Source organism: Taudactylus pleione, unplaced genomic scaffold (assembly GCF_031769625.1).
Source record: "Taudactylus pleione unplaced genomic scaffold, aTauple2 ptg000744l, whole genome shotgun sequence".
In the NCBI taxonomy this organism is placed as follows: Eukaryota; Metazoa; Chordata; class Amphibia; order Anura; family Myobatrachidae; genus Taudactylus; species Taudactylus pleione.
In genome coordinates this window covers 124,694-149,237 of record NW_028285146.1, presented here as the reverse complement: position 1 = coordinate 149,237, position 24,544 = coordinate 124,694, and the positions used below count along the sequence as shown (strand labels likewise).

General features: G+C 45.7%; 1 protein-coding gene and 1 pseudogene across 1 annotated transcript in view; one reads left to right on the top strand and one right to left on the bottom strand.

Annotated features, from left to right (window-relative positions):
- The window catches only part of LOC148477122 (GDP-L-fucose synthase-like), an 88,574-nt gene continuing 64,030 nt past the window's right edge, over positions 1-24,544 (bottom strand). The window contains exons 8-10 of the mRNA XM_088457186.1: positions 1,310-1,389; positions 667-766; positions 1-315 (exon numbers count right to left, since the gene is read on the bottom strand). Coding sequence (XP_088313312.1) covers positions 260-315; positions 667-766; positions 1,310-1,389 — 236 coding nt within the window. The 3' untranslated portion in view covers positions 1-259. The remainder of the gene's footprint in view (positions 316-666; positions 767-1,309; positions 1,390-24,544) is intronic.
- On the top strand, positions 15,462-19,726 carry LOC148477123 (uncharacterized; annotated as a pseudogene).

The window sequence follows — 24,544 nt, the reverse complement described above, 5'->3', positions numbered from 1 at the left end:
TGGTTTACACATTAGAGAAGAGATTGTCCTTATGGGAACTATCCGTATCTGTTTATCACAGAGAGCAACGCGGACGTAAGACATTTGGCGCTGCGTCCAGCTGTATGAAGGACAGAGAATCATCAGTTGACCATCCACGTGTGCAGACGACGAGTCCCAAATTTTTACACCATTTCCTAAAACCCATAAATGATATCCGTACACGTGGAGAGACTTCATGACCAGCACGTCAGTAATACATCCCATGTCTCTGATGCTCTCATTTCCTGGCCTGGTCGTAATTGGAATTAAACCAGTTACACGTTTCCTGGACAGCTAGAAAGAAAACACACAACACGGGTCAGGTTATCAGAACAACTGGTAAGGAAAGTGCTCCAAACCACTATTACCTACACCCCATCCCCCCCCCCCACCCCCCCCGGACATAGGTCAGCTTATTAGAAACCACAAATTTAGGCTTCTGTCTCCCGAGCAGCATTTTCTAAATCCATTATGGCTCATTGGCTGCCTCACGTTGCTATATTATAGGCCGACCCTGGTTGCTATGAACACAACACTGAGGACAGGCAGGATGAATGCGATAGCAGTTAAAAACAATTGCTAGACTTGCAATGTTCCCATACCTGGGAGGAGGCACCTGGAGGAGGCGGAGGCACAAGCACTTACCCTGATTAAACGGGGTAAACTTGAAGTGGGGAAGATACTTCCTCAGCTTGCTGTTGTTGACCGTTTTCTTGAACTGTCCGTCAGATTTGGTGCTGTCATACTGAATGCGTCGTTAAGAGAGTGAACCAATTATACAGGAGAAGATTTAACACTGATGGGGGAATCTAGAACCACCCTGCTGCTTTATTGCTGATGGAGAACACTCTAGAAATCTACCACCATTGTAGGGGCATCATTAGTCAATAAAACATTTACCTGGACACATCTTAAATTGACATTATGTAGTTTCTCTATATAACCTATAGGTGGCACTATTTCCAGCCTTCTCTCAAGAGGCTACAAATGCGGCAGACAAGGTTTAATATTCAGCTATAAAATAACAGCCGTAAAAATAAAAGGCACTATTGCACCGCTCCCATTATATACAGTAGCTAATACCAAAAACCAGTCTCTGCCCCACTATCCATTTAAGGAAGGCACACGTACGTCCCACCTCTACCGTGCAGTCACCAATTTCACCGCTCATTGACCAAGCTACCATTATACGCTGTGTTATGCCTGCAACCTAGCCTGAAGGTTATGTATAATGGACAGCGCTGGTCTATAGTCTGTATGGAGCCTGGATCACAGATACTGAGGATACAATAACTTCTCCCTTAAAGTCCATGGCAGCCACAATACTCTCCGCCGCTTCCTTGATGGACATCTCGTCCTCTTCTCCCACTGAAAACACACAGATAAGAGCCTGATGTAGGGGGTGCAGAGAGAATCACATTTATAGACCATGGCGCACTCTTCCCTCCCTCCTGCCACTGTCTCCTCCCCCCACGCCGCGTACAGTAGCTCTGATAGACGGTGCCCCCGTCTATCAGGGTATATAATTGTCAGTCAGCACAGAGTTTGTTCTTATCATGACTTTATGTGCAGAATAGATTGTCTCTAGTTTGTGTGTAGAATAGTGTTATGTACTGTACTGTATACCCTGTCATGATTGCACTTTATCTGGGGATTAGGTGAAAGCCAGACCGGATGAGATTCCGAAACGCCGGACCCGACCAGCTCCCTGCAGCGACCTCTGCCGCTGAGGAGCTGTTTAAGTGCGTTCCCTTCCGGGGGGGGAGGGGGTGTCAGGCTGTCACAGGTGGGGGGAAGCAATCATTACAGTGTCTCCCTGCCCGGAACGCCGGACCGGACCAGCTCCGTGCTGCGATCTCTGCAGCTGAGGAGCTGTGTAATGCGATGCCCATCCAGGGAGGTGTGATAGTGACGGGCTGTCACCGGGGAGCCGGAGAGGGTGAGATCACAGCCGGCTCCCCGCAAGCTGCTGCTTCTGCTGGTCCCGGACTGTCAGCCCTGCTCAGAAGTGCTGTCTGTGCGCTTCTGTCACCCGGGGGACACTGTGGGAGAGGTCACATACAGGCTCTTCTACCTACCCCCGGTGAAGGTTAAAGGGACCTTAGATAGCCATTCTGGGTAACGGAACGGGGCGCAGGCCACCTTAGCTGTTCCGGAACTGGATGCAAGTAATCTTAGATAGCCAGAAAGGGTGCCAGAACAGGACCCAAGACCACCTTAAATACAAGTAGTTGTTCCAGAGACCGATATGGGACACAGTCCACCTTTAATAGTCATTCCGTGTACTGGAATGGGGTACAGACAGCCTAAATAGCCGTTCTGGGTGCCAGAACAGGGCGCAGGTTACCTTATCCAGCCGCTCAGGATGCACCTTAGATCGCTGTTCCCGAGGCCGGTACTGGACACAGACCATTTTAGTCACAGGCCACCTTAGATAGCCGTTCTGGGTGCTGGAACGTGTGATGTTATTGCATTAGATATGCCTAATGTTTGTAGACACTCCCTAACTTGTATGTGAAAACCTGACACACTTTCTCGTGCTGTGGACAAAAGTGAAGGTTGCGGAAGTCTGATGGACAAAGAAATGGAAGCATATGTAGATTTGATTGTAGCTTCTCTCCCAGTGTTTCTTGCAAGACCAGAACAGATTAGAAAAGAAACAGAGACAGATGACACAATGAAAGTGTTAAAAGACATCATTCTGAAAGGATGGCCAGCAGAAGAAAATGCTTGTCCGTTGTCAATTCATGATTTGGATGTACCGCAGTGACCTTACTGTTGTCAATGACATCATTTACAAAGGCAATAGGTTTGTCATACCTGCACGACTAAGAAAAACTATGCTGTGCAAGATACATGAAGGCCACTTAGGAGAAGAAAAATGTAAGCGGAGGGCACGTGAAGTGATGTATTGGCCAAGAATAAACTGAGACATAGCACAGACAACAGCTACATGTGAGTTATGTCTTATGTATAGACCAAAGCAACAACTTGAGCCGCTGAGTCCTCATGTGGTGCCAGATAGACCATACCAGAAGGTAGGCGCAGATTTGTTTGATTGTAATGGGAAGACGTACATTGTCGTGACTGATTATTATTCTAATTATCCTGAGGTAAAGACACTACATGCAACTACTAGTAAAGCTGTAATCAATTGCATGAAGTCAATCTTTGCATGGCATGGTGTTCCTATGGAGGTGTTCACTGACAATGGTCCTCAGTTCTCCAGGGCTGAATTTGCTGATGATTGGGAATTTGCCCACTACCCATGGTCAAATGGATTGGTGAAAAGTTCAGTAAAAACTGTAAAGAGTCTCATGAAAAAAGCGCAGGAAGGTAAAGAAGATTTCTAGAAAAGTGTCTTAATCTACCGCAGTACAGCTCTGCAGAATGGATTCTCTCCAGCACAAATGTTGATGGGAAGGAGAATTAGAGCAAATCTTCCAATACATGATGAACAGCTTAATACGCATAGTTCAACATTAGTCAGACTGAGTAAGGAACGACAACAGGTGAAACAAAAACTGTTCCATGATAGACGAGCAAAAAGCCTGTCTGAGACGGACTTGGTCACCCGACCTAAGATCAGAGACTATGAGAAAGGCATTTGGATGCAGAAAGGTACTGTGCAAGCACAAGTAGCACCACTCGTGATGTCAGTGGGGCCGACCCCAAACGATAGGCGTTCTTATGGGAACGCCTCCGTTTGGGCAGCCACCCCCCTGGCCCGCCCACCAAACGGGGCGAGCTGTCACTCAACATCGACAGCTCGCCCCCTTTGGTGCGAGACCCGGAGCGACGGATTGCCCGTCGCTAGCCAGGTCTCGCGCATGCGCTGTGGGCCACCATCGACCCGGTTGCGAGCGCTCAGCGCTTGTGACCGGGTCTGAATCAGGCCCCGAGTGTAAGAAAAAAAAAATATTTATTCCAAAAATAGGCCTAGACACAAATCAAAATTAATAACAAAACTAAAAACACATAAACAGAAGTTATTTATTTGTATATTTTTGTACTTCTATTCACAAAATGGAACAAGCAACTGTCTATATATATATTTATTTATTTTTTAACCTGTAACAATCCACTTGCATGCCGTTGCATTAAAAACATGGTGCCTGACTTAAGGTGGCCATACACGGTGCGATGCACTGTGTAGGGCGACTGCCGATCTGTCAGCAGACGGATCGTGCCGTCACCGCTGGCAATCGTGCGGTCCCCGCAGACCACACGATATGCCGGCTTCCCCCTCCTTCATGTGAATGGGATTGTACATCGCATCCCAGGTCAGATGGTTTTGCAGGAAGACCCGGGGATGCGATGTACGACCCCGTGGGAGCGCGCAGCACGATATCAGGTACGATCTCGTGCCCATACACGGCACGATATAGTACCTATATCGTGCCGTGTATGGGGGCCTTTAGTGTTTGCTTTAGAGGTAGCCAAAAATGTTGACGTCTTGCAAAATATGCTTGCCAAAGACAAGATCCCTCTCGTAGGCTTACATCATGTTTTACAGTTTAGAAACTACCTAGCGGCACAAAATGTAAATAAGTGTCCGATTTGTTTCTAATGCTAAACTATCCCATTATTTGTAACCATAAAAATGGGCCCAGAACATGCCCACCAAATGCATGGATTTTTTTTTATCTCTATTCAGAGTATCATGCATTATAAGGGAGGTTCTATCTTAAACAGTGCGTAGATAGATCTGGAGCAAAGATGCGTTCACCATCCACGGGTATATAACCCCCAAGGCTTATGTTAGTGGTCATTTTTACTTATGTAAAGCAACATATCCCAAGAGGAATGAAATAACGAAATAGAAAGATCTGTAATCTGCCTCTTGCGTGTGCAGGCGCTTATTGGGCCTGATTGCCTGATCGCAGATTCCCGATTACCGTGAATCTGCGAACGCGCAGGACCCATTCTGCGCATGTGCAGAACGGGTCCTGCGAAATCACACGCAGGTCCCGCTATGCCTCTGCCATATTGAGAGGCGGGGGCGGCCTGCGTTTCCAGAAACAGGATTGTGTCGCCACCCATTTTACGGAAGTGGCAAGGCCAGGATCTGCGTCCACAGACGCAGACTTCCTGTAATAGCAGGCTGACAGGACCAGGCCAGGCTGCGGTATGCTTCAGCTACTGCAGCCTGTCCAAAGGGTCAACCATGATCCCAGGCTGCGACATCGGTCGCAGCGCTGGGTTCGCAGATGCAGCAAGAAGGGGTCAGACACCACCTGCTACCGTTGCATTTTAGCTAGGACGTAATTGCACAGCTGCTTGTGCGTGGCTTTGCAATTCCGTCCTCTGCTGAATCAGGTCCCTGGTGCGGGACTTTCCCCTGCAAACTGTATCTATTAAATAAATAAATTACTATTGTCCCATATGAATAAAATAAAATAAGAATAAATAACTAGATCATTTCGCATTGCTCCATTTCTTGAAAAATTCCACACCCACCGAAATGTTTACATTCACACCGATGTGTTACAATTCTATTTCAAAAGTAAATTTTAACCTATATCTTATCTTCCTGATTGTAGGCCTTATGAAAAGCGTTTCATAACATACATTTTTGGAAGAACAATGTGTAAGATCTTTATAAAAAGGGTTACCCGTCCACTGTATTTTGGGATCCGGATGAAAGGTCGACAGTAAATCGGTCGATACTAGATGGTCAACATGCAATAGGTCGACATGTACAAACAGCAGACAGGGTTTAAAAGGTTGACCGGTCCAAAAGGTCCACACAACAATGGTCGACACATGTGTTTTTAAAAACTTTTTAGGGTTATGGTTAGGCACCTGGGGAGAAGGTTGGGCTGCCAGAGTGGGTGGTTAGGTGAGGGTTAAGGTTAGGCACTACGGGGATTGTTAGGGTTAGGCTAGGTTTATGTTTAGGCACTAGGGGTAGGATTAGGCACTAGGGAGGGGTTTAGGGATAGGATAAAAAAAAAATGGCAATCATATGTGTGTCGACCATTTGATCCTGTAGACTTTCGCACTGTTGACCATTAGTCTGTCAACCTATTGTACCTGTCAAACTGTTGCATGTCGTCCTATTGACTGTCGATCCTTTATACCACACCCCTGGATTTACCAGCAGCCACTGATATTACTACTCCATCATTCAGAGTCAGTCTTCTTATATTTTTTAATGTAATTTCAATATTAGGTACCATTGTATCCAAACCCCCCCTCCCCCAAACACACACCGTCACAAACTGGGAAGCCATATGGAGAATGATGGTAGCACGGGAGCTACTTGATGCGGCTGGGAAGCCGTATGGGGAATGATGGTAGCACGGGAGCTACTTGATGCTGCTGGGAAGCCGTATGGTGAATGAGTAGATAACTGGACTCCAGGTATAATGGAGGACGACTGTAACTCCGGTTGGGACCGGAGGATAACTGGACTCCAGGTGTAATGGAGGATGCCTGGAACTCTGGTTAGGACCGGAGGATAACTGGACTCCAGATGTAATGGAGGATGGCTGGAACTCCGGTTAGGGCTGGAGGGTAACTGGACTCCAGGTATAATGGAGGACGACTGGATTTTCACCGAATAGGACCAGCAGGTAACTGGAATCCACGTAATTGGAGGATTGGCTGGTTCACCGGTTAGGACTGGGAGGTGACTGGACTTCACATAATTGGAGGACGGCTGGTTCGCTGGTGTGAACCAGTAGGATTTCCAAATGCGCCAGGTATAGCTATTAGCAGGATTGCTAGATTAACTGGTCTAGGAACCAGCAGGTTTACTGGGTATGCCAGGCATTGCTGTTAGCAGGATGACTGGTCTGAGAACCAGCAGGTTTTCCAAATGCACCAGGGGTTGCTGCCAGCAGGAGCCTGGGATACACTGGTACACAGAGAGACAGCTATAGCATAATCTGTACACCACGTGAAGTAACGAGATGTTCAGGCCCAGAATGCTATCAGGGGAGGATATATATACCCTGGGTCTGGCTGCAATTGGTGGATACGGTCAGGTGGTCTGGCAGTAGCATTTTGAGTGGTGGAAGGCACAACATGCAGAGGGAGTATTCATCTCTGCAGCTCTGAGACAGAACTATACCTGTGATTCCAATCAGGGGTAGCAGTGCTCACAGACAGGAAAGGACCCAGGGGAAATAATCACTGTGGAAGGAATGTATAGAGAAGTGCTGCAGCAGCATGGTCAGAACAGATCCTCCAGGCAAATTACACACACAGATCCATGGAGACAGCTGGCAGTGGTAAGTAAACAGGCAAAAGGTCAGGTTCGTGACAACTAGTATCAATACTTTCATACCCATAGCGATAGAACTTCACTTGCCTCTGATGGTAAGTTTTCTTAACTTGAGGATTCTTTCTAGATAAAGAATGGATTCCCAAATGCAACCAGTGGCATTGATCTGCTCGCCAGTCTTTAACCACTCGCCTGGCATGGTTGTATCAGATACGACCATACCAGATTGGGCTTGCCCTGACATGGTCGTATCTGATACGACCAGTCAGATAAGCTCTGTGGGCGGCTGCTGGAAAATCATTTTCTAGCAGCCGCCAATCACAGAGGGTCCTCCTGGTCCCTCTGCACACTTTGTCCCTCCCGGGGGGCCAGCCCAGCGCCAGCGCACCCACCCCCCGGCAGGTGCCGAGAGGACAGGGCAGAGAAGGCAGCGCTGACAGCGCTGTCCTTCTCCCTCTCCAACTCTGGCTATCAGCAGCCGCCGGGCAGAGAAGGTAGTGCTATCAGCGCTGTCCTTCCCTCCACCTCCACTATCAGCAGCCTCTCCCCATCTTTGAAAGCCCCATCCCCATGAATAAAGCAGAGCCCTGGCCATAATATATATGTGTGTGCATATATATATATATATATATATATATATATATATAGTGATATCTTGGGGGTAATTAGCTCGGCAGAGGGTGGATTGGTGCAGTGTTTAGGTGCTTAATAAGGGTCCACACACAGCTTTCAAGTAAATAAATGATGCTTTACTTTCCAGCATGGAAAGTCAGGAAACAACAGAAAATAATAAACAACCTAGCCCCTATTAGGGCGTCTAATTCACTTCTTGAACCCTCTCTATAAGGTTGCAACTAATCTGCCAATAAAGTCTCAGCCTGCTTCTCTGCAGGTCTATCGTCGCTCCAGCCTGGCTTGGCTGCCACAGCTATACAAACACAGTCTCTGTGCCTTCCCTGTATCCTCCAGGTGTACAGTAGGCCCTGGCTTCCTCAGCCTGCAGCCCAGCTGCTTCAATGTCACACAGTCTGAAAGTTTTGTGGTCCCCCCCTTGCCTCTTGCAAGGTCCGGATACAGGCCTCCTTGCCCCCCAATGGCTCGCTTAGCTATACTGGGCTCTCTGGCTGCCACAGACATAGACTGTTTCCAACAGCAGCCTGACTGACTGGTCTGCCTCCTCATCAGCCCACATCTGAGCTCTCTCCACAAGGCACCCACAGGTGTATCACAACTGAGTATTAATACCCTGTATGGGAGGATCTCTCCAACCCCACACAGAATCTGCTGCTCACCAATGCCATCTCTGGTGACACTGCCACACTATATATATATATATATATATATATATATATATATATATGTATATATAAACACACACACACATACACACACACACACACACACACACAAAATCGTGTTGGATAAGCTTTAAAAAGCTGTTCCTGACCTAATGCAATTTAAGAAAAAAAACGACAGTTTCGGAGCGGTTTTTGGAAAAAGAATTAGTCAGTTAAGTGGTTAATAGAATTTGGCCGTCCATCATAGGAGAACAAGTAAACCTCTCCATGTTTTGGATTTACAGCTGGAAGAGTTGATACTTTGTCATCTGCTGGGTTTCTAAGTATTTCTAATACTTCTTCCAGAGACAATGGCTTGTCATTTGTCATGTAAACAATGGAGGTAGACATTTTCGTTACTTTGCATTCATATTACAAAAATAGACTCTGCAAAGATAATATCACATGATTAATATAAAAAATAAATCACATTTTATAAAATAAAGATGACAACACTATCATCTCCCCTGTCCCCCATATTCGCTGTTTGGGTGTCACCCTTGGCTCCACACTCTCCTTCACCCCCCACATTCAATCTCTGGCACAATCCTGTCGGTTCCAGCTACGCAACATCGCTCGCATTAGGCCTTTCCTCTCCCAGAATGCTACCAAACTGATCATTCATTAATCATTTCTCGGCTTGACTACTGCAAACTTCTCCTTACTGGCCTCCCACATTGCCATCTTGCCCCCCTTCAGTCTGCTCTCAATGCTGCAGCTAGTCTTATCTTCCTCTCCCGCCGTTCCACTTCTGCTGCTCCCCTCTGCCAAAACCTTCACTGGCTCCCATTCCCCTACAGACAGAATCCTCTTCAAGCTCCTCACCTTCACATACAAGGCCCTCTCTAACTCTACTGCTCCCTACATCTCCAACCTCATCTCCTTACACACTCCCTCCCACTCACTCCAGTCTGCCAATGACTGTTACCTCTCCTCCACCCTGGTTACTTCATCTCATGCTCGTGTCCAAGATTTTCCCTGTGCAGCCACCCTTCACTGGAATGACCTCCCTTACTCGATCAGACTCTCCCTGACCCTGCAGAGCTTCAAACGTGCACTGAAAACCCACCTGTTCACCAAAGCATACCCTTCCACCACATAACCATGTTACCAGGTCTCTGTCCCTCCCGCCTCAGCCATCTCTACCTTGCTTACTTCCTGCACTGAGGTCCCCCTCTACACACTCATGCCTCATGTCATCTGTCTGTCTCCCCTCTCGCCTAGATTGTAAGCTCCTAGGAGCAGGGTCCTCCTCCCCACTGTCTCACAGCCTTCTTCTCTAGCACTTCTATGACAGCCTTCACCTTCAGAGCGGACCACTTGTGGCGCCCTATAAATAAAATGTAACAATAACAACATATAGAGATCCCTTTACTGTTGATTGATTTAATGGTACATATCTTCTAAAGCCTTCAAATTCACAACTGGATCAAAAAATATTGCCAGGCTTATCCCGCATTATATTTCTTCAAAAAGTTGGACGCTATGTACATGTACCCACACAATATTATTATTATTATTATTATTATTATGTTTTTTGGGGGGAGTCCTGTTTATGGAGAGGATGTGGATTTATTTTTAAAAATCACATTTCCATAGTTAATTTTTCAAGTACAGTTTTCAACTGCGAAAAGTAATGCTGGGTACACACTGGGCGATATATTGTGCACCCGTCGGCCAGTGTGTACAGACGATATGTCGGCAAACATATCTGTCCATCTGCAAGTGTGTACAGGCGGTCAGCCAATCGCCCGGACACACGCAGCAACAGCCGCAGGGAAGGTGGAGGACACGCCCTCGACCCACTCCCCGGCCAGCAGGACCTGCGGCTGCCAGATGGATGATGGTCATTCAGTGTGTATGAACGACCATCATCTATAGATTTATCTACAGATCATTTACCTTTAGACTTCAAAAACTGTAATTGTAATGTTTCAAAAACATCAATCCTACTGACTATATTTTAGAGTGGTTTCCTGGACCCGTTAAGCATTTGTCTATGTTTCATACCTATTGATAGGTTAGTTGCAAATTTACTATTTATAATAATTTATTCGAAACAAAGTTTGAAGTTACTGTGTGTATATATATACATATATATATATATACACAAATTATGTTATGTTTATAAAATTTAAATTAAGATTTCATAGTCAATACCCTTATATAGATTTTCCACATTTTCTTTATACATACCTTAATTTCTGCTTTAGCTTTAATCCAAACATGGGACTTGATTCAGAGTTGTACACTAAAATATGGTAATGCCACAAGACATGTCTGAAGTAAAAATACGCCCGCTGCTGGCATTGCAGATCAGAGTGCTGCGTCCAAAGGATCGGATACTCATCTGATTGAAGTACAAGTCTGAATCTGTTACAAGTCGCAGTCACGACTTGACCCTTTCTGACAGCTTTCCCATGCAGGAAGGGGTTACTCCTGTTGCTAGGCGATCGGCACGCCTCAGGAAGTGATGTATCATCCACAGGTGCAGCTTGATTAAGTGCTGCAGCCTATTTATACTCACTGAACTATTGCACATGTGCCGACTATAGCGTGTCTGTGGATTTCATCAGCTTAGCTGCATGGGCAGCTTTTGTTCTCTCCATGAAATTGCTTCCATTCAGCTTCTCAGCCGACACCAAGCACCTCCCGCACTGCCATCGTCCTCCAAACGGCTTCCTACCTGCATCTAGCAGCTCCCACGCTGCCACCAATTTCCAAACAGCTTCCTAGCTGCATCTAGCAGCTCCCGTGTGGCCAACATTCACCATACGGCTTCCTAGCCTCATCAAGTAGTACCATTGCTACCACCATTCTTCATTGGGCTTCTTAGCTGTTCCAAGCAGCTCCCGTGCTGCAACATCGGCACCATCGCCGCAACATCGGCACACTTGTCGCACCATCAGCTCTCAAAGCCATTTGCTGACCCTAGACTGTTTATCTATGGCTATTGCCACAACATTGGCACCATTGCCGCAACATTGGCACCATTGCCGCAACATCGGCTCTCAAAGCCATTTGCTAACCCTAGACTGGTTATCTACGGCTATTGCCACAACATTGGCACCATCGCCGCAACATTGGCACAATTGCCGCACCTTCGGCACACTTGCCACACCATCTATATTATTGCCATATCATTGATGCAATTGCCAACTCATCTGAACTATTACCTGTATCAGCTCTAACTGTACACTTCATCTCTTGAATTCCCCTGTATCTCCGTGTGAGCCTCTACTACCCCGAGCGAAAGTCCAGGTGGCCGCCTAAGTACCGGTGAACGTATCATAGTTCTAAGGGAACAACGGGCGGTTGTTATTGGTGCAGATCTCACTAGCTGGGTTCTAGGGGTCTCGCATGGAGCAGGCAGTGGGATTCATAACAGAATCAAGGCCATTATACATTTGTCTATGTGTTGTTCTCTTTACAGTTGTGGACTTACAGGAATTATTCAAAAATTTGTTATATCTTGAAAAGGAACTTTGTGGTGGTCACTCGCACATGTGCAAACACACACACACTCTAATAAACACACACACACTAATACACACACACACACTCTAATAAACACACACACTCTAATAAACACACACACACACACACACACTCTAATAAACACACACACAGAATCATTGCACACACACACACACAAACTAATGCAAATAAACACACACACAAATATATAAACACAGATACGCACACACACACACACACACCTTTATTAGTAATAAAATGATATGTTCTGAGGTTGAATTTAAAACTAGGTGCATACATCTTTAAGTGTATATTTCATGCCACCTTTACTCGGTTTGGAATCACAGAGCCTTTATTTCTAAGTCATGTCTTTAAACATTTATTTGCTTTCAATAATGTATCCTGTAACATTTGCCTGTGATTTCTGTGTATGTATAATCTCTCCAGGCACAATTCAGGCTGTGGCTGGTGTGTTTCCGTACAGGCTGGACATCGCACTCCCTCTATGCTGGTCAACTTATTCTATACACTTAAAGATGTACATGGCCGGCGCTTCAAATCCCGACAGGGCAGCCCGACATGGATGAAAATCCCGACTGGACTAAGGTAAGTATAAATGAACCTAACCCCCCCCCCCCTTAACCCTAACCCTCCCTTAGGGGTGCCTAACCCTAATCCCTGCTCTGTGCCTAAACCTAACCCCCCCTGCCCTGCTGCCTAAACCTAAGTCTCCCGGGGGTGCCTAACCCTAACCTCCCCACGGGGGTGCCTAATGCTAACCTCTCCTTCCCCTAGCCTAACCCTAAGTCCCTCCCGAACCTAACCCTCCGCCCCATGGCTGTCCGCACCTGGCGCCTGGCTTACCTTCGATCGGGATCCTGGGCATCGGGATTTCGACGCCTGTCATTTAACCATTGCCAGGATTAGACAGTCTGGAAGCTGGCGGTCGGGATTCTGTCTTTCGGCTTCCCGACTGCTTCCCCTGGTAAGTACACTGTGTGGGCACTGCAGTGTAGCATAGTGTTGGGGGCACTACAGGTGGCATAATGTGTGGGCACTACTACTACCTTTTTTTTAAATTTCAACCTCAGAACAGATCATTTTATTACTGATAGAGGTGTGTGTTTGCTTATAAGTGACTGTGCGTCTTATATGTGTGTGTGAGTGTGCAATGATATCTGTGTGTGTGTTTATTAGTTTGTGTGTGTGTGTGTGTGTGTGTGAGTGTGCAATGATGTGTGTGTGTGAGTGTGCAATGATGTGTGTGTGTGTGTGTTTATTAGAGTGTGTGTGTGTGTTTGCACATGTGCGAGTGACCACCACAAAGTTCCTTTTCAAGATATAACTCATTTTTGAATAATTCCTGTAAGTCCACAGCTGTAAAGAGAACAACACATAGACAAATGTATAATGACCTTGATTCAGACTTGTCCTTCAATCAGATGGTTTGCTTACATCTAAGATGTTATCTTATCGGTGCATGTGCAGGTTCTGTACTGTGCAAGTGCCGTTTTCTGTCTGCGACCTTGTTCGCAGTGACCCCTAATCCTCAGCATGATTTACATACTGCATCCTTTTGTGGGAGACGGGGTGCAGACGGTTAGCGTTTTATAAAACACGGGCCTGTTGCCTCCATTCTGTAGGCGTGCCAAGGCCAGGGTAGGCGTATTCCAACACAGGCCTCCTGGCCAAGGTGGAGGACTTCCGACGTCCATTCTGAGTGAGCTTATGCTTACTCAGATGGCCAGGGCTGGCTCTAGGGGTGTTCGACCAGTGCGGTCGCACAAGGGCGCCACCCCTAGAGGGCGGACCCTTCCCCAACATCCCGATTTCAGCGGGACAGTATTGTCCCGCTGCTCCACCCGCGGGCCGAAGTGGCCCACGGGTGGCCTAATCGAAAGGGTGGGGACCCCCACCGCCGCAGCTGTGCGGCGGTGCCGGGCCCCTGGAGTGTGAATGGATGCCGTGCGCATGCGCGCGGCATCCATTCACTGACGGGAGAGGGCTGGGGGAAGCCCAGCTAGTGACAGAGTGCTGGGCTTTACGCCCAGCCTGACATTATTTGGAGGCGTGCCATGGTAATTAGGAGGCGTGCTATGGTAATTAGGCCACGCCCCGGCCCTTTCTGATGGGCCGGCACAGGGTGCTCTGACCCCTGGAGCCGGCCCTGCAGATGGCTGATGGCTGCCCGATGGGTATCCGATGCTTTGGACGCAGCACTCGGACCTGCAATGCCAGCAGCAGGCGTATTTTTACTTCAGACGTCTCTTGTGGCATTACCATATTTTAGCGTACAACTCTGAATCAAGTCCCATGTTTGGGTTAAAGCTAAAGCAGAAATTAAGGTATGTATAAAAAAATGCGGAAAATCTATATAAGGGTATTGACTATGAAATCTTAATTTAATTAATAAGAAAAATACTATAAATGTAAAAAATTTAATATACATAACATACAAAAATATAAAAGTACACATAAAAATAAGAAATAAAACCCTGTATAAATAAATGTACACATTAAAGATATTTTTGATTTTGTGTATATATAACTTCAAACTTTGTTTTGAATAAATTATTATAAATATATGATAGTAATTTTGCAACTAACCTATTCATAGGTATGAAACAGACAAATTCTTAACAGGTCCAGGAAACCACTCTAAAATATAGTCAGTAGGATTGATGTTGTTTTTGAAAAATTACAAATACTGTTTTTGAAGTCTTAAGGTAAATGATCTGTAGATATATCTATAGATGATGGTCGTTATACATACTGAATGACCATAATCCATCCGACAGCCGAGGGTCCCGCTGGCCGGGGGGTGGGTCGGGGGCGTGTCCTCCACCTTCCCCGCGGCTGTGGCTGCATGTGTAAAGGCGATTGGCTGACCGCCTGTACACACTTGCCGATGGACAGAAAAGTCTGCAGACATACTGCCTGTACACACTGGCCGACGGGTGCACAATATATCGCCCAGTGTGTACCCAGCATTACTTTTCCGCAGTTGAAAACTGTACTTGAAAAATGAAATATGGAAATGTGATTTTTAAAAATAAATCCACATCCTCTCCATAAACAGGACTCCCCCAAAAAACATAATAATAATAATAATAATAATAATAATAATAATAATAATAATAATATTGTGTGGGTACATGTACATGGCGTCCAACTTTTTGAAGAAATATTATGCAGGGTAAACCTGGCACTATTTTTTGATCCAGTTGTGGATTTGAAGGCTTTAGATGATATGTACTGTTAAATCAATCAATGGTAAATAAGGGATATCTATATGTTCCTTTTTATTTTATAGAATGTGATTTATTTTTTATGTCAGTCATGTGATATTATCTTTGCAGAGTCTATTTTTGTAATATGAATGCAAAGTAACGAAAATGTCTACCTCCATTGTCTACATGACAAATGACAAGCCATTGTCTCTGGAAGAAGTATTAGAAATACTTAGAAACCCAGCAGATGACAAAGTATCAACTCTTCCAGCTGTAAATCCAAAACATGGAGAGGTTTACTTGTTCTCCTATGTTGGACGGTCAAATGCATGGCCGGCCCAAGACAAATTTTTTAGGTAAGCAAAAAAAAATGTAAGCACCCCAAGGGGTACCAATGCACGGGCCGAATGCTCACGCCCAGAAAAAAAATAAAGGAGCATGGTCTAGTGGGAAACATAATACACCCCCACCCCATATAATAATACACCCAACACCTCTCAAATAATATTAATAACCCCCATCCCACATAATACATCCCCTCCCACATAATACACAGCACACCCCTCAAATAACATTAATAAACCACCACCCAACATAACACACCCTCACCCCACATAATACACATCACACTCCTGTAAAAACAATATACCACCACACCACATAATAAAAAACACCACTCCTAGGATCACATTAATATATCTCCACCTCTCAAATAATATTAATAACCCCCATCCCACATGATACAGCACACCCCTCAAACAACATTAATAAACCACCACCGCACATAATAATACACCCCACACATTGCAAATAACGATAATATACCAGGGCCACATCACATAATACACCACCACCCCTCAGTTCATATTAATATACCCACCACCCAATATAATACACAGCACATCCCTCAAGTAACATTAACCCCCCACCCCACATAATATACAGCACACCGCTCAAATAACATCAATAAACCCCCACCTGCTATGTTCTCTTGATAGGATATTATATTATAAGCCTAAAGACCCCCTTACTACTTCCACCATATATACACATTCCCGTCCTGAACTTGATTTGGAAACTGGTTCGGTAGGCTTGTTGAAATGGAAGGAGGTATTCCCTGATCTTACCATGACAAACATGCTAGAAGCCTATATGAGACTTAATAAACATTTAGCTTCAGCATCATATATGGAAATGCATATAACAATACTGCATAGGGCTTATTTCACCCCAAAATTAAAATTTGTTATAGGAGAAGCACAAGACTCAGGGGCCTATTCATTAAACGTAAAACTTCTCTGGAGATAATTAGCTTTAGAACTCTCATGGAGTTCTAGCTAATTATAGGTGGAATTCATCATTCCACCTCTCCATAAGTATCTATTCCGGTACCTGTCATTTTTGCGATGACAGCTTTTCGGGAAATAGATACTTTTCCTGCCTACACTACCTTATCGCGTCTGGAAACAGTGCTGCGCATGCGCTGTTACATCTGTAAAACCAGCGCATGCGCAGCACTGCCTACAGATGCGGTAAGTTAGGTACCCCCCCCGACCTGCCCCACCACCCCGACTTACCTGTCCGCGCAGCAGCCTCCGGCTCCGTCCTGCTGGTCTGTCATGTGGTTTCCCCGCAGGCCACATGACAGATTAGAAAACAAATAATTTTTTTTTTCTTTTTCTAAACTTTCTTGTGCTCTGCTGGGGAGCACACATGTCCGACCAGCCTCCGGAGCCTGAGGACGGAGCAGAGCGCCGAAGGGACTCGTCGGGGGACCTGCACACGGGGATACAGGTAAGTCGATTCAGCTATTCGCCACCTCACAGTGGTGAATAGTAACTGCATCAAATTCTGAAAATTTTGATAATGATGATAATTTTCGGAATTTGATGAATACCACAATTTCCCCATACTAATGTACTAATGTACCCATACTAATGTACTAATGTACCCATACTAATGTACTAATGTACTAATGTATGGGGAGTGTGGAAATTAACGCAGGGGAACTTAGCAAGGAGATATCTGTGATATCTCCTGTGTTAAGTCTGTTCATGAATACCAAAATAACGTTATTTAAGGAAAATGTCCTTAAAAACGTTATTTTAGTGTTGATGAATAGGCCCCTCAAACTGTTACAAATGTGGAACACCTGATGCAGATGTTATGCACTGTTTATGGTCTTGTTCTCAAATCCAGTCATTTTGGAAATCTCTCCAAACTTACATTAATACTATCTTGAAAATAGAGTTTACAGTTACTGGAGAATGGGTTTTTTGGGGCATATATCCAACCTCTATGGAAGGTGGATTGACAAAGTGGAATCGCGTTATACTGATTAAATTGGCAGATGCTGCCACAAAGGCTATTCTGTCACACTGGATCTCGTCAGAACCTATCCCCATACATTTATTTCACACTAAATTCTCCTTTTTATTTTTTATGGACTGGACCGAGGCTTCTTTACACAAAGAAAAAATGACAGAAAGGTTTTTTGATGTTTGGCTCCCTTATGCCCTCACACTCTCTGATGTTATAAAGGAAGCATTGCGAAAATGTTTCGGCTTAACAACATGGTACAATTTGGAAGTTTTGTCCACAGGTGTGCCATTCTAATAGAGTTGGATGGTTATTATATGTTTTGCTCTGTATTTGATGGGGTATAATATGGATATATTTTTTGTCAATGTCTTATGGTTCTAAAATATGTATCTTCTAATCTATTTACCATGTTTATTTTACCCGATATTGCAATATTTATGTATTTTGTCATTTTTGCCAATCTGTCAATAAAAAATTGTTGAAAAAAAAATAAAATAAAAAAAGAAACCCCCACCCAACATCACACACCACCTCAGTGACAGTGCACACATACGGTCAGTCAGTGACAGCGCACACATACCTTTTTATAGAGGCCCTGCACTGAGACAGGTTGCAGGACACGGCACCCCGCCCAGCCACGATTAGCAGCAGCAGCCAGCAGGTCGTCCCCTGAAGACAGCACGCAGGACAGCCCTGGATGCAGGTACAGTTGGCCGCGGTGGTGTGGTGGCGCTTGTGTGACGTCACACGCCGTGACCTCACACAGTGCAGAGGAGGAGTTCTGAACGGTGCAGAGAGGGCTTGTGAAGCCTTCTACTGCGCCTTAATTTATTACTGTATTATGCACACATAGGATCCGGAGACACTGGCGGCGGAGCTGGAGAGTTCTCTCTACTCCAGTGTCTGTGGCCGCTCCGCGTTCCCGGCAGCTATTCACGGCGCCCTCTGCCGGCTGGCGCTCTACGTACCTGCGTAATGGGCGGGCCGGCCCTGGTCAAATGCTATAAAAGACTGGCAAGCAGATCAGTGCCGCTGGTTGCATTTGGGAATCCATTCTCTACCTAGAAAGAATCCTCAAGGTAAGAAAACTTATCATCAGAGGCTAATTGAAAAGAAACAAGTGAAGTTCTATTGCTATGGGTATGAAAGTATTGATACTAGCATTAAATTGGTGGTTGTTCAGTACTTCGGAAAAAATTACAACAACATCAAAAAAAGAAGAAGCACATGGGAACATGACTAAATACACACAACGGACAGAACATTGCCTTCTGTAATGCACAATATTGTTACCAATGTAAGCAAGACACCAAGTGAAATATATAAGAAAACTATTGTTGAAACACAAACTAATTTGCATTTTGCACATGAAGGTTCAACTGCCCAACAATACTGAACACGTATCAAACAAACTGAAACATGAAGAAAAAAAAAGGGAAAGATTAGCCACGATGATCTATACAGTGTGTATGAGTTGCACTTTGCCATCAAAGAATTTGTTAGGAATTACTCTTTAGTTCCAGACTTTTTGGTAGTTCTAGCATTATCGGAAGTTGTAAACATCTTTCAAGAAGTTTGTGGTATGTCATCATATGACTTCCTTTCTTATGATACCACATTTCAGTTAGGAGACTTTTACGTGTCACCTATAATTTTTCAATGTGCCTTCTTTGATGAGGCGCCCTGCATACCACTTACAGCTACTATTCATGTAAAGAAAAATGTCAAAGTACATGAGTCTTTTTCTTTACCCTGAGGGAAATTATCCACAGGTCATTATTGTAACTGATCGAGAACATGCTATTGTGAAAGCCATCAGCAATGTTCTACCAAATGTAAACCATGTACTATGCTGGAATCACTTACTTAAAGATGTTGAATTTTGGGTGACCAATCATGAAGACTCTAGAGATGACAGGAAGGTGTATAGAAATCACGTGCTTTGTCTTCTGGATTGTAATTTTCAGGAGGAATTTCAAGAACGTTTTGAGACTTTAAAGCAAAAGTAGAGCAGGTCATTCCTTCAATACTTTGAGTCGAAGCTGAAAAGTGACATCCTTGAAAAATGTGGTAGATGGATATTAAGGGGCCTATTCATCATCACTTAATTGTCACAAAAGCAGGTGAAAAAGCACATTTTCACCTGCAATTGTGAAAATTAAGTATTCGGGCCATTTATTAAGAAGGTGAAGCAGGAGATATCACAGATATCTCCTACTTACCTTCTGTTTGCGGAATGGCCCGCTGTCCCCATACACTAGTATCACAGATATCTCCTACTTACCTTCCTCTCCCGGAATGTCCCGCTGTCCCCATACACTAGTATAACAGATATCTCTTGCTTACCTTCCTCTCCCGGAATGGCCGCTGTCCTCATACACTAGTATCACAGATATCTCCTACTTACCTTTCTCTCCCGGAATGGCCACTGTCCTCATACACTAGTATCACAGATATCTCCTACTTACCTTCCTCTCCCGGAATGGCCCGCTGTCCTCATACACTAGTATCACAGATATCTCCTGCTTACCTTTCTCTCCCGGGATGGCCCACTGTCCCCATACACTAGCATGACAGATATATCCTGCTTACTTTCCTCTCCCGGAATGGCCCACTGTCCCCATACACTAGTATCACAGATATCTCCTACTTACCTTCTGTTTGCGGAATGGCCCTCTGTCCCCATACACTAGTATCACAGATATCTCCTACTTACCTTCCTCTCCCGGAATGGCCCTCTGTCCCCATACACTAGTATCACAGATATCTCCTGCTTACCTTTCTCTCCCGGAATGGCCCTCTGTCCCCATACACTAGTATCACAGATATCTCCTGCTTACCTTTCTCTCCCGGAATGGCCCGCTGTCCCCATACACTAGTATCACAGATATCTCCTACTTACCTTCTGTTTGCGGAATGGCCCGCTGTCCCCATACACTAGTATCACAGATATCTCCTACTTACCTTCCTCTCCCGGAATGGCCCGCTGTCCCCATACACTAGTATCACAGATATCTCCTACTTACCTTCTGTTTGCGGAATGGCCCGCTGTCCCCATACACTAGTATCACAGATATCTCCTACTTACCTTCTGTTTGCGGAATGGCCGCTGTCCCCATACACTAGTATCACAGATATCTCCTACTTACCTTCTGTTTGTGGAATGGCCCTCTGTCCCCATACACTAGTATCACAGATATCTCCTACTTACCTTCCTCTCCTGGAATGGCCCTCTGTCCCATACACTAGTATCACAGATATCTCCTACTTACCTTCTGTTTGCGGAATGGCCCGCTGTCCTCATACACTAGTATCACAGATATCTCCAACTTACCTTCCTCTCCTGGAATGGCCCTCTGTCCCATACACTAGTATCACAGATATCTCCTACTTACCTTCTGTTTGCGGAATATCTGCTGTCCTCATACACTAGTATCACAGATATCTCCTACTTACCTTCTGTTTGTGGAATGGCCCTCTGTCCCCATACACTAGTATCACAGATATCTCCTACTTACCTTCCTCTCCTGGAATGGCCCTCTGTCCCATACACTAGTATCACAGATATCTCCTGCTTACCTTTCTCTCCCGGAATGGCCGCTGTCCTCATACACTAGTATCACAGATATCTCCTGCTTACCTTCTGTTTGCGGAATGGCCCTCTGTCCCCATACACTAGTATCACAGATATCTCCTGCTTACCTTCCTCTCCCGGAATGGCCGCTGTCCCCATACACTAGTATCACAGATATCTCCTACTTACCTTCTGTTTGCGGAATGGCCCGCTGTCCCCATACACTAGTATCACAGATATCTCCTGCTTACCTTTCTCTCCCGGAATGACCCGGTGTCCCCATACACTAGTATCACAGATATCTCCTACTTACCTTCCTCTCCCGGAATGGCCCGCTGTCCTCATGCACTAGTATCACAGATATCTCCTGCTTACCTTCCTCTCCCGGAATGTCCCGCTGTCCCCATACACTAGTATCACAGATATCTCCTACTTACCTTCTGTTTGCGGAATGGCCCGCTGTCCCCATACACTAGTATCACAGATATCTCCTACTTACCTTCCTCTCCCGGAATGGCCCGCTGTCCCCATACACTAGTATCACAGATATCTCCTACTTACCTTCTGTTTGCGGAATGGCCCGCTGTCCCCATACACTAGTATCACAGATATCTCCTACTTACCTTCCTCTCCCGGAATGTCCCGCTGTCCCCATACACTAGTATAACAGATATCTCTTGCTTACCTTCCTCTCCCGGAATGGCCGCTGTCCTCATACACTAGTATCACAGATATCTCCTACTTACCTTTCTCTCCCGGAATGGCCACTGTCCTCATACACTAGTATCACAGATATCTCCTACTTACCTTCCTCTCCCGGAATGGCCCGCTGTCCTCATACACTAGTATCACAGATATCTCCTGCTTACCTTTCTCTCCCGGGATGGCCCACTGTCCCCATACACTAGCATCACAGATATATCCTGCTTACTTTCCTCTCCCGGAATGGCCCACTGTCCTCATACACTAGTATCACAGATATCTCCTACTTACCTTCCTCTCCCGGAATGGCCCTCTGTCCCCATACACTAGTATCACAGATATCTCCTGCTTACCTTCCTCTCCCGGAATGGCCCGCTGTCCCCATACACTAGTATCACAGATATCTCCTACTTACCTTCCTCTCCCGGAATGGCCCTCTGTCCCCATACACTAGTATCACAGATATCTCCTGCTTACCTTCCTCTCCCGGAATGACCCGCTGTCCCCATACACTAGTATCACAGATATCTCCTACTTACCTTTCTCTCCCGGAATGTCCCGCTGTCCTCATACACTAGTATCACAGATATCTCCTGCTTACCTTCCTCTCCCGGAACAGCCCGCTGTCCCCATACACTAGTATCACAGATATCTCCTGCTTACCTTCCTCTCCCGGAATGGCCACTGTCCCCATACACTAGTATCACAGATATCTCCTACTTACCTTCCTCTCCCGGAATGGCCCTCTGTCCCCATACACTAGTATCACAGATATCTCCTGCTTACCTTTCTCTCCCGGAATGGCCCTCTGTCCCCATACACTAGTATCACAGATATCTCCTGCTTACCTTTCTCTCCCGGAATGGCCCACTGTCCCCATACACTAGTATCACAGATATCTCCTACTTACCTTCTGATTGCGGAATGGCCCGCTGTCCCCATACACTAGTTTCACAGATATCTCCTACTTACCTTCCTCTCCCGGAATGGCCCGCTGTCCCCATACACTAGTATCACAGATATCTCCTACTTACCTTCTGTTTGCGGAATGGCCCGCTGTCCCCATACACTAGTATCACAGATATCTCCTACTTACCTTCCTCTCCCGGAATGGCCCTCTGTCCCCATACACTAGTATCACAGATATCTCCTGCTTACTTTTCTCTCCCGGAATGGCCCTCTGTCCCCATACACTAGTATCACAGATATCTCCTGCTTACCTTTCTCTCCCGGAATGGCCCGCTGTCCCCATACACTAGTATCACAGATATCTCCTACTTACCTTCTGTTTGCGGAATGGCCCGCTGTCCCCATACACTAGTATCACAGATATCTCCTACTTACCTTCCTCTCCCGGAATGGCCCGCTGTCCCCATACACTAGTATCACAGATATCTCCTACTTACCTTCTGTTTGCGGAATGGCCCGCTGTCCCCATACACTAGTATCACAGATATCTCTTACTTACCTTCTGTTTGCGGAATGGCCGCTGTCCCCATACACTAGTATCACAGATATCTCCTACTTACCTTCTGTTTGTGGAATGGCCCTCTGTCCCCATACACTAGTATCACAGATATCTCCTACTTACCTTCCTCTCCTGGAATGGCCCTCTGTCCCATACACTAGTATCACAGATATCTCCTACTTACCTTCTGTTTGCGGAATGGCCCGCTGTCCTCATACACTAGTATCACAGATATCTCCAACTTACCTTCTGTTTGCGGAATGGCCCGCTGTCCCCATACGCTAGTATCACAGATATTTCCTACTTACCTTCTGTTTGCGGAATATCTGCTGTCCTCATACACTAGTATCACAGATATCTCCTACTTACCTTCTGTTTGTGGAATGGCCCTCTGTCCCCATACACTAGTATCACAGATATCTCCTACTTACCTTCCTCTCCTGGAATGGCCCTCTGTCCCATACACTAGTATCACAGATATCTCCTGCTTACCTTTCTCTCCCGGAATGGCCGCTGTCCTCATACACTAGTATCACAGATATCTCCTGCTTACCTTCTGTTTGCGGAATGGCCCTCTGTCCCCATACACTAGTATCACAGTTATCTCCTGCTTACCTTCCTCTCCCGGAATGGCCGCTGTCCCCATACACTAGTATGACAGATATCTCCTACTTACCTTCTGTTTGCGGAATGGCCCGCTGTCCCCATACACTAGTATCACAGATATCTCCTGCTTACCTTTCTCTCCCGGAATGACCCGGTGTCCCCATACACTAGTATCACAGATATCTCCTACTTACCTTCCTCTCCCGGAATGGCCCGCTGTCCTCATGCACTAGTATCACAGATATCTCCTGCTTACCTTCCTCTCCCGGAATGTCCCGCTGTCCCCATACACTAGTATCACAGATATCTCCTACTTACCTTCTGTTTGCGGAATGGCCCGCTGTCCCCATACACTAGTATCACAGATATCTCCTACTTACCTTCCTCTCCCGGAATGGCCCGCTGTCCCCATACACTAGTATCACAGATATCTCCTACTTACCTTCCTCTCCCGGAATGTCCCGCTGTCCCCATACACTAGTATAACAGATATCTCTTGCTTACCTTCCTCTCCCGGAATGGCCGCTGTCCTCATACACTAGTATCACAGATATCTCCTACTTACCTTTCTCTCCC